Here is an 18,665-nt window from a genome sequence, read left to right on the forward strand (position 1 = left end):
TCAACCTGAAGAAGATGTTTTCAAATATTTTTAAAGCAAACATACAAAGATAACTATCTCTAAGACATCTAAGAGAAAAAATATAAATTTCGATATTTGTGATGTGATTATGTACACACACACACAAAAATAAATCAAAGAAGACCTACATATAAACCATTAAAATAAATAAGGAAGTTTAGAACAATGGATGGATATGAGACCAATACTTCTAAATCATTAGCATTCTTATACATTAATAACTGCCTGTTAGAAAATGCAATGGACAAAAATGGTATCATTCCTAAAAGCAGTAAAAATTCTATGGTACCCTGGAATGTATCTAACTAAAGATGGGCTAGGCACTCATGGGGAAAATTGTAAGCTATTATTGAAGAACAGTGAAGACTTGAATAAATGAAAAGCCTTTATTTCCATAAAATAAGAACACTCTACAATCTAGAGTCGAGAAAATAAAAATGTCAACTCTCCCTAATTTCATCTCTAAAAGTAAATGAAATTCGAATCCCAATCCCAGCAGGATTTTTTTCAGGGGAAACTTGAAAAACGGACTCTAAAATCTATGTGGAAGAGTAAAGGGCCAAGAATCGGGAAAACAATTTGAAAAATAACAAGTGTGACTTGCCCTATCACCCCACATCAAGGCGATTGTCTTAAGAAAGTTCAGAACCAGATACCCATTACAAAGGGACTTGGTCTATAATAAAGGTAACAGCATGGAAACAAGGAAAGGATAGGGTCATAACCACTGATATTCCATGTGGGGAAAAAATCAGGTGCCTACATTATATCATACACAAAAATAAACTCCAGATTAATTCAAACTCTCAATGTGTATTAGGAAAAAATACACAAAACTGCATTAAAGGCATTGAAGTAGATGAAAAATTTCTTAAACAAGACCTCCTCAAAAGCTTGACACATGAAAACCTGAGTTTCTAAGGTGTGTCAGCAGACATTATAAATAGAGTTAAACAGACTGGGAGAAGTTATTTGCATCAAACACAAGCAAAAAAAAAGAGTATTAACCAGAAAATTAAAAATAACTCTTACAAATGAAAAGGAAAAGGACAGACAACCTAGCAGGAACATGGGCAGAAGACAACCAGGAAATTCACAGAAGAGGAAAACATAACGGACAATAAAAACAAAAATTATAATCAATCTATCTAGTTATCAGGAAAATGTACTTAAAACTATAACCCCACACCATCAGACTGGCAAAAAGTTCAAGTGAGGAGAAAACAGTGTGGGTAAGGATGTGAAGTAAAAAGGAACTCACAAAGCTTGTCATTTGAAGAACAATGTGGTAATTACCTAGTTAACACAAAAATGTGCACAAATCCTAAAGAAACTCTTATGTATAAAATAGGGAGTGTGCATGAGGAGGATGTTTGCAGTAGTGCTGGCTGTAAGAACAAAACTTTGTAACAGAAAGGTTGTTTATAGGGAATGTCTATCTGTAGAGATACGGATTTTTCAAATGTGGTGCATTCGTGTAATACAATATTAATCAAAAGATAACAGGACTGAATAAGTCTATGTATACTTATATTTCAAGACCCATGGTGAAAAAAGCATACTGTAGAGAAGTATATACAGAATTATAAAATATGTAAATTTAATATACATTCTATATTGCTCATGGGTACTTACATATATAATAATAATTATAATTATTATTATTATTTAATTTATTGGGGTGACAACTGTTAGTAAAATTACATAGATTTCAGATGTACAATTCTGTATTACATCATCTATAAATCCCATTGTGTGTTCACCACCCAGAGTCAGTTCTCCTTCCATCACCATATATTTGATCCCCTTTACCCTCATCTCCCACCCCCCACCCCCCATACCTTCTGGTAACCACTAAACTATTGTCTGTATCTATGAGTTTTTGTTTCTCATTTGTTTGTCTTGTTCTTTTGTTGTTTTTGGTTTATATACCACATATCAAAAATATGGAACGCTTCATGAATTTGCGTGTCATCCTTGCGCAGGGGCTATGCTAATCTTCTCTGTATCGTTCCAATTTCAGTATATGTGCTGCCGAAGCGAGCACACATATATAATTATTAACAAGAGATTGGAGGAATTAATTGCAGATAAAATAAATTTATTCATTAATTGTTTTACTTAGACAAGACTATTCAAATATGATAAAACATTAATAGAATACTAACAATACAGCAATATATTATCAATTATATGTGGTGAGTATATACAGTTTCCTAGTCCCTATCCTTTTAGAGATTTAAAAAATTTCCCCAAATAAAAAATTTAATGTAAAAGACATTAATTCTATTTATTTATTCTTAAGTTTTCCTTTAAGAGGAACTGACTTTGTCAATAAAGAAGAACATTAAGTTTGACAACACAAATCTGGATTGTATCTTGACATCAACATTCCTCCTCGCATTGATTATGAGTACTTGGGTTACCATCTCTCTGTAACAGTCTGAACTGGAAGAGAAATAGTCACTTTTCTTTCTCTAGCTTGGAGCCATGGCACTCTTCTGTTAAATTCCTTTCTGAATCTCCTTAGCCATAATTCTCTTTTAGCCTATTTAAGGTGATCATGTGCTTTATATTATACAAATATTTAATTCCACAAACAATCATTCTTTAGAATCCTGATATCCTAACATATTTCCTAGTTCCACTAATACCAGAATATTCTAAGCTAGCAGTTAAAGATGTATAATATGTTTGTTTATTCATTTGACAAATATTTACCGTGCCCTTATTATATGTAAGCCACGCACTGTGCTAGGAACTAGGGATAAAATGGTGAGAAAGTACAGACAAGGTCCTTACTCAATGGCAGCTTAGCGTGTAGTGGAGAAGCCAAGGGTTCATTCGATAATCACACAAAGTACTAAAATCTTGAAATTATGGATTCGAACTATAAAAATATGTGTGAGAGATACATGAAGGAGGGAGATTTGACATAACAGTTATGGAAGGAAGAGAAGACTCCCTTTAAGGAAGTAATGACTCAGCTGGCATCTGTAAGACGCATAGGTGTTGACCACAGGAAAGCTAGAGGGAGTAAGCTGGACTGAGGGAGCGGCATTTGGCAGGGCCCTGGGGAAGCAAGAGAACATGCTGAGTGTGAGGGACCCAGAGAAGGCCAGTAAACTTGGAGTAGATGAAACAGCTCTAAAGAGGCCATGAAAATGATAAAGCAGCTCTGCCAGAAATAGACTAAGAGTGTTCCTACCTTGATGCCAGTGTGTCACATGGCGATCCTTTTCTCTTATGTGAGTCTGGGTTAGCAGGGTCGGATGAACTGTCCCCGAGGCCACTCATGTTGAAAAACTTCACACCTAAAAATAAAGGACAACAATAAGAAATCTACCCTGAAGAAATGACCTACCACAGGGGAGGAGGACACCCCGTTAGAAAATATGTAAACACTGCAGTCTCTCAATGAATCGACAATTAAGCCAACACAACAGCATTTCTGTCTACACAAAAGCACAGGAGGCCCAGCTATTTAGTGTTTTTACTATTTCTTTCCTGTATCTACAAAATCAAATTAATAATCCTTTATGAAATCACAGATCAGTTAGCATAAAAATATTGTTGGAATGAAGAGAAACTGAGATATTTTGTCAAACAGGAAAAAAAATCACTTTCATATGTAAATGTAAAAACTGAACGTATAAGTGGGAATTAGAGAAATTATTTTTTATATTTATTTATTTTAGACTCTACTTTGAAAAGGGTTTAAAACATGCAACTCATAAGGTTTGGATTTTATATTCATAAGAAAAATAATATATATATGATTCAAGTTAAAGCAATGGACTAGATTTTGTACTTACTAACTGAATTCTATACTCCTAACCTTGTGTTTATGTAGTTAAGCGACAAAGATCAAATGTTTACTTATGTTAGGACCTCGGTCTAAATGCCAGAGAACACAGTCATTTCTCCTCACACGCTGGCCAGGTCTCTCTCTCACATGTTGTGCCAGCGGGCGACTGCACTTAAAGATCCCCTCTCATCTGTCCGTATCAACCACTATTCTCTGTAGAGTCCCTAGTGAAATGCAGAATCCGATCCCTGATCTCATACTTTATAACTACTACCTTTTGGATTTTATCAAGGCCAAATGACACACTTCTCCATTCTCTTCCAATCCATCTACCCTTGTTAAACGGGAAAAACCTTTAACTTTTCCTTAAATTCTAAAACTATTAAAACAACTACAGCACTACATGTTGGCAGCCCATTGGTAAAGTTTATTATAAAGAATGTTGAGATTTGTAAGAATTGCTCACATGGCTTTAATCAATGTGTCTGAGTAAATCCTTTTTCTCTAGTCCTAAATCTTACTCTGTCTCTAGCACTTTCTCAATACCAAAGATTGTCATATCTTCTTTCGGTGTATAAATAATACTTAAAATTCTAATCATAAATTTATTATTTCAAGGAACCAAAAAGGCACATTTCTGACTTCTCCATATTAGAAGTGCAGTTTGTGAAAATTTCCAGCTCCTAGGACTGCACTCTTATAGTTATTTTTTACTCTTCTCTTTTACTCTTCATTTCCAAATAGTATCCACGTCCTGTTAATTCTCCCTTAACAAGAGATCTTAGATTGTCCCCCCCTTCATTCTCAGATACAGTTATGACCCTAGTTTGGAACTACATACCTCATTCTAGATTAATGCAGATCCATTTTTATCCTGTTTCCCAATTCCAGTCACTCGTACTTCTAATCTGTCCTATAAACAGCAGCAAAACCATTCCTGCTCAAATGTCATTTTCAAAATATCACTTTCCTGATGAGGAATCTACCGGATCCCGCTACTGGAGCATGGGGGTCAAATGCCTGGGCTTTGGGGTCAGAAAGGCCTTGCTGAAGTCCTGGCTTAACCACTGCCTACCTATTCTCGGACAATGTGCATAATAATCTCCTTAAACCTTATTCCTCTCATCTGTAACATAGGGGTAATAACTATACTCACCTCGCTTTAGATTTGTTGTGAGAATTGAATGAAATAGCACATGTAAAGAGCACACAATAAATTCCTGAAGAACGCTGGCTACTGTCATTATCTCCCTTTTAGACAGAGAACTCAATGAGGGACAGGGTTCACTCAGTGGATAACTCATCCCGTAACTCTTCATCGATAAGTATAATGCACACATTTCATTCCTTCATTCATTAGTGCGCAACATCTGCTAACTCTTATTATTATTTCACTGGACTGCTTAGAGTACCATTTGAAACTGTCTCCTTCTGGAAACATTGCCATCATTGTCGTCTGTAATCCCACACTTCCTTCATTTTCTTAACAAATAAATCAAGCATCTATCATGCATCAGGCACTGTGCTAGGAGCCAAACAAATAGTGAAGAGAAAAACAGGTTCCTGCCCTTGCGAAGTGGGAGACATAAACAAATAAAACACAAAAATAATATGTAATTTTAAATTGTGATAAAAGTTATAAAGGAAAACAACAGGGTTCATAGAGAATAATAACAGAGGAGACCTAATTTTAATTGGGGGATCAATTGAGGCTTCTCTGAAGAATGGATATTTTTAAGCCATGGCCTAATGGGTTAGAATTAGTGTGGTTTCCTTCTTACCTTATTCTCAGTAATTTTTGCCGAATTGGGGGGCGGGGGGGCGGGGAGGCGGCAGAATTCTTCATGGTTCTAATGTTCTAGGCCTCTTTTTTATTCCATACTATACATTATTCTGGGTGATATCATTCAACATGGTTCCAAAAAAAATCTCTGTACGGATTACCTCCAAATCTCCATCTCTAGCCCAAATCTCCTGGGTCTCATACCCACAATCCAACTCACCAGATACCTCCATCCAGATGTCACACAGGCACTTCAACTTTCCAAAATGAACTTAACATCTCTTACTCATGTATTTTTTTCTCTTAGTTGGTACATTGGTGCCTTCTCTCATACCCCCCATTGAAAGCAAATACCAAAAATTTGTCAATTTTTATTTCCTACATATTTCTAAAATCCATCCCTTCCTTCTATTTTCTCATCATCTCTTGCTGGACTACTGAAATAGCTTCCCAGATGGTCTCCCTGAGCCACCAGAACAGGCTATCAAAAATGTAAGTCTGATCATGTCAGTCTCTTGCTTAAAACCCTTCACTAAATTCTCACTGCCCACAGAACAACATTCAATCTCCTTAACATAATACAAAGTTTATATCAGCACTCATCTGTGTATCTATTACAGAATTTGGTGAATGAGTCACCAAACACCTGTCCAATAAAGTGTTTATAGGACATATGTATTATATGTTGTATACTACATATAATCTCTATACACACACATATAGATTATATATATTAATTTCAGTTTCAACCCCAAGGAAAGGACTTTAAAAATAAAATCCTTGGTAAAATAATATCCCATGGCTCCACCAAAGGTAAATAGTAGTCAGAAAACTTAAAATTGATCTCAATGTGGACAGCTCAACTTAATTTAGCAAAAAATATTTAATGAGCTCCTACTATATGCCAGACTCTGTTCTAGGTACTGGGGATACAGCTGTGAATAAAATTTACAAAAATCACTGTCCTCACAGAGCTTCATTCTATTGTGAGGGAAAGAGACAATAAATAAAATTATTAATAAAAAGTCAAAGAGTATATTAAAAGGTGATAAGTGCTACAGAGAAAAATGAGGCAACAATAAAGGCTTAGGTGTATGGAAGGACAGGGGCAGCCATTTGATGTACCGTGTTTCCCCTAAAATAAGACCTAGCCAGAAAATCAACTCTAATGCGTCTTTTGGAGCAAAAATTAATATAAGACCCGATCTTACTTTACTATAAGACCGGGTATAATATAATATAATACAATGCAATATAATATAATATAATAGCGGGTATAATATAATATAATATAATACCGGGTCCTACATTAATTTTTGCTCCAAAAGATGCATTAGAGCTGATTGTCCGGCTAGGTCTTAGTTTTGGGGAAACACGGTAGGTAGTTTGGAAAAATCTCACTGAGAAGGTGAGATAAGATCAAAGCCTGGAAGTAGGTGGAGAGCAAATATCTGGGGTAAGGGGTAAGGCCTTAAGGTCAGAATGTCACTATGCTTTTTGAGAAACAGGAAAGAGATCATTGTGGCTAGAACAGGGGAGTGAGGAAGTAGGAGATGAGATCAGAGAGATAATGCGAGGCTACATCATGTAAGGCCTTGAAAACCATTTTAGGGACTGTAGCTTTACTCTGAGTGAATTAGGCAATCGTTGAAGGGTTAAGAAGGAGGAATGAATGACAAGTTCTGATTTTCATTCTAAGACGCTCTCTGTGAAGGATAAGTACAATCTTTCTCATCTCAGTAATTTGGTATCTAAGTCTCCAACTGCTAAATTGACATTTGGATATCCCACTGTCACCTCAAACTCAAAATGCATAAACATGATGGACTTTTAAGTTCCAGATTTCTATTTATGATAAATAAATGAGATGAGCTGCATTATGGATTAATGTCATCATCAAAAAACATTTGTTAAACTTCATGTCAAGAGACAGAGGAAGGACCTACATCAGGAAAATAATTACAATTGAAGGTGGACAGCCTCAATGCAAAGATAAATACACCAGACTGGGCAAAAACAACCATCACAACAAAAAGAGGTCGAAAGACCCAACATGGTCTTGTTAGAATCCACTCTGAAACCAGACACAAAACAAGAATAATCAGCTAAGTGATATATTACTGTAATTAATAAGACTGCTACCTTCTTTTCCGATGGAGATCCACAGAAGCATAAATGAGGTTAACCAAACATCACAAGTAAAGAAGTCACTCAATTCTATTTTCACATAGAAATAAAGTGGAAATATTTTTAAGTTTATTAATAGAAAAAGTGAAATTAGGCAATACATTTATAATAGTGAAAAAGCATCAACGCTAAATGTTTCAACAAAAGTAGAAATAAGAGAGAAGACAATGATGAACAGGGAAGAAAATGAAAGCTAAGACGTTTGAGTTTGCTAAAATCCAAAATGAAAGAGTTAGCTAACTCCTATCTCATGCTCAGGGGTCACCTCTTGTTTCCTTAGCTGCCTACTTCCTCTGCCTCCAAAGAGGTTAGGTCATACACATCTGAGAATTTACCCATCTGGAATTCTACTGGCTCTCAGAATACTCCTGGGCATCTATTTCTTATTATAATATGCTGTGAATTATAATTCTGTTGTTTCTCTCCCTTTCTAGATTGTGAACTCAAAGCCAACTGGATCTTTTTACTGTACATCCAATATCTAACATGATGCTTACAAGATAGAGAAGCTAAAATGGGTGATGAATCAGAAGTGACTAAGTTGTTCCACTAATACAATATTTACAATTTTAAAAGGACATTTAAGATTTTTTATGGTTAAAATCTTTTGTGAATCTTTCATAATGCTTTGGAATTCTTTCCTATAATTGAGAAATTGAGCTTTCTTGAAATCCTTGTTCCCGTTTCACTGGGGAGAAAAATGACCTTCTTGGTCTAGAAATTGGAGAACACCTCTTCTAATTTTGAAAAGATAAATATCTACTATTTTGGAGAAACCTCCTACACTATTTCATAGTATTGTAGAGACACAAAGACATGTTACAGGTATATAACTATAAACATAAACAATACAATCTCACAGAATGGATAATTTTTCCCCCCTTCTTCTGCCTCCCCCCCAACTCCGGTTCAAGCCATTGTTTCTCAGTCTATTGTGTAGGACACAGCTCCCTGGCCCATGCTGGTATTTATGAGTCTTGCGCTCCCCCTGGTTGAGGCAGTTGGCGTCAGTCGGTGGTTGGCCGCTCACAGCAGCTCACGGCAGCTCTCTGCTGGCTGCCAGCCACTCACGCTGCCACTGCCGCTCCTGGCAGCACACAGCAGCTCACGCCCAATACAGCAGCCCAGCTCCAGGGAGAGCCATTGTTCACGGTCTTAGCTGTAGAGGGCGCAGCTCACTGGCCCATGTTGGAATCGAACTGATGACCTCGGTGTTAGGAGCATGGCGCTCCCACCACCTGAGCCACCAGGCAGGCCCCAGAATGGATAATTCTGAGCAAGAACTAAATTTGTAATTTAAAAGGAGATTCCCCATACTGACTGTGCTACCATGTGACTACTGGCTGGAGCTGAACATCTGCTAAATTTATCTGAGATTCTGGGGCTGAGGAGACCTCACACAATTAGAGAGCAGCCACACACGCTGGCCTACCAAAAGAAGAGCCAATGATAAGAAGCTAGGATATAGCTACCAACAATTTGCTGATGATATGATTCTGGTATGAACTGTTTTCTACTTATAAAACAATAAACAGGTATTAGGATGCAAAACCTCTGATGAGTGAAAACTATTACTATAGCTGTTCTATTTGTGGAATGGCTTTATATTTGGCAGCAAGTTCTTAAATAACGTTCATTAAGAAATGTTGGTTTCAGGAAACCAATTTGCATATCACCTTTTAAAAGAGGTAAAGTTTCTAAGTAAAAGTACCCTTGTTGATTTAGAAAGACTTGCTAAATTATACCCAAACAATCTGATGCGATCTCTAGAGAGCAGTTTTAGGAACTAGAAACCACATCTATCTCTGTTCAAGTGGACAAGACTAAACCAAATAGGTGGGGCTGAAGAAATAGGTCAGTGCTTTGTATTTCAGTTGAGTTATACATTTCTACATAAGAAATTTGTCACTTATCTCCCAGATTTAGTTGAGAACTGCGTAATTTGAAAAATCAGTAACAGTTAATAGACAATTCTTACAACGTATTTTAAAATGCTTAGCCGGCAATTAGCACAGTGAAGCATAGATATGATGAGAGGGAGACTCTGAGAGCTAAACCTCCTCAAGTTGATAGTTGTAAGAAAAGTATCGTGCAGTAAAATCATGATAAAGAGCTCCTGCATTGGGTAACCGCCATAAAGAAATGTTTCTCAAGCTGGAGTCCTCAGACAATATAGTTTTCTAAAAGAAGTTTTCAATTTTGTCATTTCATTTAAATGACAATTGAAATCTTTCTCATATGGTAAGAAAGGATGGGGATTTTAGGATTTTTAGTGCCCTTTTTATGGTTAAATAAATTTCCATTGTTTGGATATACCATATTTTGTTTCTCTATTAATCAGTTGATGCTCACCTAGGTTTTTTTCCCATTTGGGGGCTATTTATTACTAACACTGCTGTGAATCTTTATGTGCAAATTTTTGTGTGAACAAGTTTCAGTTCTCTTAAGTATATCCCTACGACTGGAACTACTTGGTCATATTATAACTCTCCAACTTTTTGAGGGACTGTCTAACTCTCTTCCATAGTGGCTGTACCATCTTAAATTCTCACCAGCAATGTATAAGCTTTCCAATGTCTCTACATCCTCACCAAAAGTTATTTGCAATTTTATTTTCATTTTAGCCACCCTAGTAGATGTGAAATCTACTAGGTATTTCATTATGATTTTGATTTACATTTCCTAATCGCTAGTGACATTGAGAATCTTTTCATGTACATATTGGCCATTTGTATAATATCTTCTTTAGAGAAATGTCTATTCAGGTCCCTTGCCTATTTATTTATTTTTTAATTGGGTTATTTGTCTTTTTTTGTTGTTGTTGAGTCATTAGAGTTCTTTATTTGTGGGTACTAGACCCCTACTAGAGATATAATTTGGAAATATTTTCTCCTATTTTGTGGGTTATCTTTTCACTTTCTTTATAGTGTCTTTTGGTAAACAAAAGTTTTTAATTTTGATGAAGTCCAACTTATCTTTTCTCAACTTTTTTCTTCTTTGTTTAATCAGTACAATGCCTGGGCTTCCCTAAAAATGATTTCTGTTGACTGCTATTTTTCCTGTGTATGGGCCATACTTTTTTGTTTCTGCATGCCTCCTAATTTTTTGTTAAAAAACAGACATTCTCAAGCTAATGACTGAACAAGGATTTCTTTAAACATCTGGAAACAAGAATTCCCTTTGAACTCACAAAGCATGGGACCCAAACTCAGAAGGCGACTATCCCGAGCCTAGAAAGAGCCCCTACTCTCATAAGCCTCTGCCAGTATCTTAACCATTATGGCCAAGCATAGAAAACAAAGGCAAAGAGGAGACTTAAAGCAATGAACTCTTGAAAATAAAGACATCACTTTTTCTTATTTCATCGATTCTATAAAATCAAATTTTTCTTGAAGTGTTGCTTGTAAAAGAAAATCCTGTGCAGTCTTTTAAATTTATTATGCTAACAGAGACATTATCAAGGATTTGGTAATTTAACTTCTAAAAGTATGTAGTGTTTGAAACAATGTACTTAATAAATGTATGTCTACTACTAAGTTTATTCTACAGATTAAAAGATAATGCTTTCTTTCTTTGCACTAATTTTTTCTAAATGGGAAGAATAACTTTGGAAAAAGAGTGAACACTTATTTTTTGTTTTCTATTAACAAATATATAGGAAGAAGAGGAAAAACAAATTACTTTTAAAACTAATATTTTAAATTCCTCACATTAACTTTATTTGAAATCTTTTTTCATTTAAACAAAGATTTTATTAAAAATGTAATTAACATACTGTATTAGTTTCAGGGGCACACCATAATTATTCAAACTTTATGTACCTAAAAGAAGTGATCACCATAAGTCCAGCAACCATCTGACACCGTACAATGTATGATGTCACAATATTACTGACCATTGAAAATTTTAATATAAAAAATGAACATATATGCATTTGTCTTGTAAAATACTCCCTCCTATTGGTATGAATTTGTTACTGAGGAGAAATAATCAGCATATAAAATACATATTTGTGACAGGTATTTTATTAAAACAATTTGGCAAAAATACCCTCAACATTTCCTTGTAAATCTATGAAAATTATTGGATGATTCCAGTTATCTGAAAAGGACATTGGGTAATTGTAGATACACTGTAGAAGTCCTCTAAAAATCACTTCTATATTATTCTAACTTGTGAAAAAGATGTTGGAATTTCTTAAAAAGAAAAAGATTAAAATTAGTTTTCCTGACTACAGCAGTCTTTAACTGTAAACAACAAAATAAGTATTTCATGTTTACTTGCATGTGCACAGGAAGACAGTTTATAAGAGTCTAGCAAAGAGATAAAAAGCCTTTAAAAAATTATGACCACAGACACAAAGTGATAAAAATTTAAATGTGTGTCTCTTTCCACCAACACCACCCTCTTTCACAGATTCAGATAACCAATGAGCAGAAAAACAGCTAGAAGTTGGGGTCTGGAGAGAATGAAGATCAGCATTAGATGATTATCTAAAACCAAATAATCACACTTATTATATAAAATTACTCCAATGTTTAAAATAATTGAACAGAAGCTGTTCAATTTCCCTGAAATATTTCAGAAATTCGGTTCATTATACAGTATGATTAAATGGCCACATGTAAACCAAGAAAAAAAATATATACTAAAATTTGATCTTTAATATGATACGGTAACAGAAGTACCAAAGTAATAGAGCTACATGGGTCAAAATAATTTGACAAAACAATGGAATTGGATTTTGAGGGCACTAGAAAATTACCAGGTCAGGTGAACCTCCACTTAATTTCAGGGTCATCCTTCCAACTGAAGGGGAAAGGGCATGCATAAAACTACAATACAGATCTACATATAATCTTTATTGTCCCAATTTATCTCACCTGTTTCCACTTTTGCAGTATAAAGTCAGTAGTAAAAAAGAATTTGAGAAGAACAAAATAATAAAAAGATTCATAAAAAAATGTAAGCTCATTAATATGCACTTGATTAAAGGATATGACAATGAAATGATATACCAGGGATGCCAAAAAATATACACTCATGACTTGTATTCATCTTTTGTTATTGGTATATTGAATATTACAATTTTAATAGTTTTTTCCTTTCTTAAAATGTGTATACATTTTTTTGGCACCCTCTGTATATTTGAGTGCATATGTGTTTTATATGTATTAACTCATTTATGCTTCGCAACTGCCCTATGAAGTATGTGTTAGTACTACCTCCACTTCACAGAATCACGGACTGACAGCAACAGTTTTATTGGACTAAAAAGGAAACTATGGTCTGATGCTCATGACTCATACTTGTATAGATTTGCTATGTGCCAACCACTGTTCTAAGCATCTAACTTATATTTACTCATAAACTTTACTAATTCATTCACTCATAAAATATGAGATAGGCAGCATTATAATCCATTTTAGAGATGAGAAAACTGAGACATGGAAGGGAGTTTACTTAATCTGCTCAACATCATAAGTGACAGAGGTAAAAATCATTCTTAGGTCATTTGGTTCCCGAATCTGGCTACGCTTTAACTTATATAACTAACCTACAGTCATGTAACTGATGAGTGGAAAAGCTAACTAGATTCCCAATTTTTGCTTTTGCCTCTACACTAAAATGCTTCCTCATTAGGTATCTCCCAGAAAAGCTGACACTAATTTATACCACATCTAAAAATTCTGGGTGGTATTTATAAGGCTCTCAAACACACAGAGTATCTTTTTCAATTCTTGGTCCAAACATCACAGAAATAAATAAAATTGAACATATACCTAATCCTGCTTTATCTTCTATGATCATTATAAATAAAACCAATTATTTCCTATAAGATGTGAATCACCTTAAAATGTAAATGTGCTTGCTATTCCTTCAAAATCAAAAGTTCTGCCTTTACAAACCCTAATTTTTGTCCAAAAATGTATACATTTTAGATTCTAAAATTATATATATACATACATACACACATATAAAGTTCTTTTCAATAACATCCAACTCATTTTTAGGAATCTACCTTCTGGAATTTTGGGCTCCCACTATGTTTTAGCAAACTTTGCCCCCCCAAAAATCTGTACAGGTTTTGTTCTCCAGCTAAGGTTCTCAGTAACAAACTCATGAATCTCCAAAATGCCATATCATAAACTCTTCAGAAAGGAACAAAAATGGAAACAGATAAGCTCAAAATGAGTGTCATCTTCCAAAATGTCGATATCACGGAAGACAAAAGCTGATAAACTATTCCAGGTTAAAGGAATCAGAGAGATGTGACAATTCTGTAATGTGTGATTCTGGATCAGAGAACTGATACAATTTTAATAAGGACAATATATTAGATAATAATATGAAATGTTAAGTATCCTAAATGTGGTTATTATGCTGTGGTTAAGTAAGAGCTACATAATGAATATTTAGGAGTGAAAGATCATAAATGTCTGTAACTTACTCTCAAATGATTGTTCATCATCGTCATAATGGTGGTGGCGGAGGAGAAGTAGTAAATATATATAGAGATAGAGCAAATGTAACAATGTTTACAACTGGTGAAACTGGGCAATGGGCATAGAGGTGTTCAGCCTACCAATCTTGCAACTATTTGGTAGTTTAAAATTGTTTTTAATAAATGTTAAGATGAGAAAGAAAAGATAAAAGTTTTCATTGTGACATGAAGAAAACATGACTTTCTGTCATTCACTGAACAATGAGTTAAAAAGACACCAAAGCCAGACTTCAGTCACTATTCTATTTTTTGTCCCTTTCTCGTTATAAAGTCAAGGTACTAACAACACTCCCTTACTGAAGCCTTATTAATTTCAGTGTTCATTAAAACTGTTTATAAAGGGTAATCTAAAACTTTTCTCATCTTTTCAATTAGGAATGTCAGCACGTTTTATGATAACCTTGAAACTTCTCAGATCCAGACATAGTTCCATAAAAATAAGAGTCAACAGGTAACCCCGTACTTTTGTAGACAAAGCTCTTTGAAGCCAGAAGTACAATTCCTACCTGGGAGACTTCTTTGTTCATAATGAGTCCTCAAAACAGATAGGGTCAAGTCAGTGCTCCGAAGGGTGGCTTCCAGGGGAGTGGGGTAAAGATGTTCTCCAGAGATGGCTCTAGTCTCTTCACTCTCACCTCACATTGAAGGCCATTTATGGAAACAACTAAAACAAAGGAGAAGAAAAAAATAAAGGCAGAAGGGAGGTTAGATTGTTATTGTCTAAGAAATGACAAAGGTCGGAAATGATAAAGGTAAAGAAAGAAAATACAACTTTTAAAGCCAAATGGAAAAATCTTTCCAAAGATAATAGATAAAGATCTGATTTTACAGCAGAAGTCCTTTCTGGTGATTAAACATGTATTCCTATTTAAAACTGCTACTTAGTTAATATCAAATTACAGTCTGCCCTTAATCTTCTCAAAGACCCATCTATAGATCTTTTAAATTTTTTTTTCTGGATGCACTGTTATGTTTCTCTTGTTTCTCTTACAACTACTGATTTTTCATGCTTTCAGTTTGCATTTAATTCTTTCTTTGGTTTCTGTACTACTCCTCACTATGCATTAAAATTACTATGATATTTTATTTCAAATTTTTTATTGAAAAACTTTACAAACATTTTTATCTTTATAATACTTAAAAATGAAATTTGTTGAGCTCTGGTTCCATTAAGGATAAACTATCTTGTATTGGACTAACATCTGTAATTGCCCACAGATGACAATTACTAATCCTGGACAAAATAGAAAAAATAACTGTTCAAAGACATTGAAAAGTGACCAAGAGCAGGCAGAAATGCAGGGGACTTGATCACTGAAAGAAAGGAATCATACTGGATGAGACTGATAAGACTTATACGACTTATCCCTTAAGAGAACTCTTCCCAATATACCCCTTATGTACTAGGAGGCCAGACCTAAAGGAAGAGCCATAGTCTCAGTGGTTTGAAGCATTTACGAATGTTCTTTAGAGCTGACAGAAACCTGGCTGATAGGAGGAGAAATCATGGTAACAAGGGCAGTACAGTAAGGGGGAAAATATGGAAACCCAGAGGTAGGTGACATACAAAGATCCAAAGGAGACAGGAGGAACACGAAGGAGCAGGAAGAAAAATAGTACAGATGATCTGATGTTTGATTGTTATTACCGTGTTTCCCGAAAATAAGACCTAGCCAGACAATCAGCTCTAATGTGTCTTTTGGACCAAAAATTAATGTAAGACCCGATTATATTATATTATATTATATTATATTATATTATATTATATTATATTATATTACATTAATTTATTATATTAATTATATTATATTAATTATGTCATATCATATATCATATCATATTATATTATAGACCCAGTCTTATAGTAAAATAAGATTGGGTCTTACATTAATTTTTGCTCCAAAAGATGCATTAGACCTGATTGGCTGGCTGGGTCTTATTTTCGGGAAAACACGATATGAAATCAGTAAGCTTATTATTCTTAAAATGTATTTCTCCAGTAATTATTATGTAATTATCTGTGCTATTCAGAGTTCACTATTTTGAAAGTCTTTCCTTACCACCTCTCCCCTAGGAATCCAGAGCAGGAGATCTGATAAGAATGATGCAAACTCATACCAGACCCCCATGACTACTGGGCCAGTCTGGTGGCTTTCCATTACTAGTTCCAATTTTCCCCTCACGAGTAAGCCCCCTCCATCTTCATTATCTGCTTCCAATGCTGGACTCTGGCGCAAGTGCTGGCTAATGACAGCAACTCAATTCCTTTCATTTTATTTCTTAAATTCAATCTGATTTAAGAATCAGATGAGGACGCAAGGTGACAGAAGAGCACCTTTAACGCACTTAACACACACAGAGTACAAAGGAAATCTATAAAACACTCTTCCTTTGTTATTTTGGAGTTAGGTGGACGTGCAGGGCCAAAATCTTAAAATTCCATATTGAGAAACAGAATAAATAAATATCTATGGATCCAGAATTAACAACAGTAAACATTTTGATATATTTTCTTTTTTAAGAAATGAAGCATTACCAATAAATCAAAGGCCCCCACACTCTCACATAGTTCACTCTGTTCATTCCCCCTTCCTTTGATAGAGATAACCATCATCATGAATTTAGTACATATCCTTCTGGTCAATTTTTTATATATTATATATATAAACAATACACATTGATGTTTTATGTTTCAAAATATACATGTTTAAACTGCATACTACACATACTCTGCATTTGCTGATTTCATTCATTATGTTTTGGAATTGTGTCCTTGCTGGGGGGTGGGTATGTATGTATGTATGTGTGTGTGTGCTTCGTTCTTAGGTACATGTAAATATACCACAGCTTAGCCATTCTTATATTTAAGTTGTCTGTAAATTTTCATTCCGTATTACAAATAACGCCTCAATGAGTGTTCTTGTACATGGCTTCTTATTCATATGTTCATACGCACAAGTGCAAGAATTTCTAATAGTAATATCCAGAAGTGGAATTTCTGAGTTGTAGCATTCGCGTATCTTCCACTCTACTCACATTTGTCATAACGCTTGCCAAAATGACTGTTTCACACTCCCACTAACAGTATGTGAGAAAACCATTTTCTCTGTATTCTTTCCAACACTTGTTATCATCAGACGTCTTTTTGAACCAGTCTAATGGATGAAAATGGGATCTCATTTCAATTTGCATGTCCCTGAATATTATGGAGACTGAGCATCATACTTGGTTAATATCTATCTCTTATTTACTTATTTGTTCAATACCTGTTTATGTATAAAGTAGTCAGAATTGTTAACCCGTACCCTATAAGAAACAAATTTACCAACTAGAGTACAGGTACTTATGTACAGTTCCTTTGCCTTTAGGTTTTTCTTCTTGGGTTGGTCAGATTCTTCACAGAAGATTCTTCCCATTTCCTGTATGGAAGGTAAAGGCCTCCGTTTGGGAAGCCAATAGTGGAGAAAACAGCAGAGGCTCTCAGCATTCCAAACCCCAAGTCTCATTTAATCCCCCCGTCCACCTTCAATGTGCCCGGCTGTCCATTACCCCAGAGGCACTCAGTTTTACCCAAAAAAATACACTTCAAGTTTCCCATCTGTCAAGTGGCAGAGAGCACAGTGGGAAAGAGTGAAGGAGAGGCAGGCATCTGTTTCTTAAATAGATTTGAAACAATCCTCCTTATTTCAGTCCCTTGCCCTTCTTCATCTCCCCTTTCAAAGTTGTGGAATGCTACCAGTGTCAGAGCCCTCTGAAGAGTCACAAGTACAAATTCATTTGCTCCTCAGCTCTGTCCACTTACAACTGGGCTTTCTTAGGTTTAATCAGTTACCACTATTCCAGCTGTGTTCTAGCCTCAAAAATTTTGCTTTGTTTTCTCCCATTCTCCTACATGTCTGATTTATGACTTAAAAAACAAAACAAAACAAAAACCCAACCTTGTTGACTTTGTTTTTGTTGTTGTTTAACTAAATGATGGTTTGGAGAGGGAACAGTATTAAATGTGTGCTCAAACTACCACCTTTACCTGGAATTAACTACTGTGTTATTATTTGTAATATTTTATGTTTATTTTCAATTTCTCTATTATTTAGTAATCTTTTTAAAGTTTTGCTTCATGTATGTTATTAATACCTTATCTTTTTGAGAAATTTAAAAACCCACCATCTTGACATTCTCAAGAACCAATTGTCAATTAAAATTATTAAATAACATAAAGAATTGTATGACAGAAACAGAATTAATAACAGGCAGTAAGTAAGACCTATGCAACAGTTAATCATGAAAGTTTAGAAAAAGAACTAACTTTAGACCAGGGTAACACCTCTCCACACACAAGAGTTGATACCATGGATTGTGAC

General features: G+C 34.9%; 1 protein-coding gene and 1 non-coding gene across 10 annotated transcripts in view; both read right to left on the bottom strand.

The window, feature by feature from the left end:
• NCOA1 (nuclear receptor coactivator 1) overlaps window positions 1-18,665 on the bottom strand; it is a 216,280-nt gene that overhangs the window by 80,651 nt on the left and 116,964 nt on the right. For all 9 annotated transcript variants that reach the window (XM_088796268.1, XM_088796267.1, XM_088796265.1 and 6 more), the window contains 2 exons: window positions 14,811-14,968; window positions 3,230-3,335 (listed from right to left, as the gene is read on the bottom strand). In XM_088796268.1, coding sequence (XP_088652394.1) covers window positions 3,230-3,318 — 89 coding nt within the window. In that variant the 5' untranslated portion in view covers window positions 3,319-3,335; window positions 14,811-14,968. The remainder of the gene's footprint in view (window positions 1-3,229; window positions 3,336-14,810; window positions 14,969-18,665) is intronic.
• Window positions 1,962-2,068, bottom strand: LOC141572027 (U6 spliceosomal RNA). The gene has a single exon (XR_012497038.1). It is a non-coding gene; the product is annotated as a U6 spliceosomal RNA (small nuclear RNA).

This window comes from Rhinolophus sinicus, chromosome 2 (genome assembly GCF_057876585.1).
Source record: "Rhinolophus sinicus isolate RSI-liver-muscle chromosome 2, RSI-T2T, whole genome shotgun sequence".
Taxonomy (NCBI): Eukaryota; Metazoa; Chordata; class Mammalia; order Chiroptera; family Rhinolophidae; genus Rhinolophus; species Rhinolophus sinicus.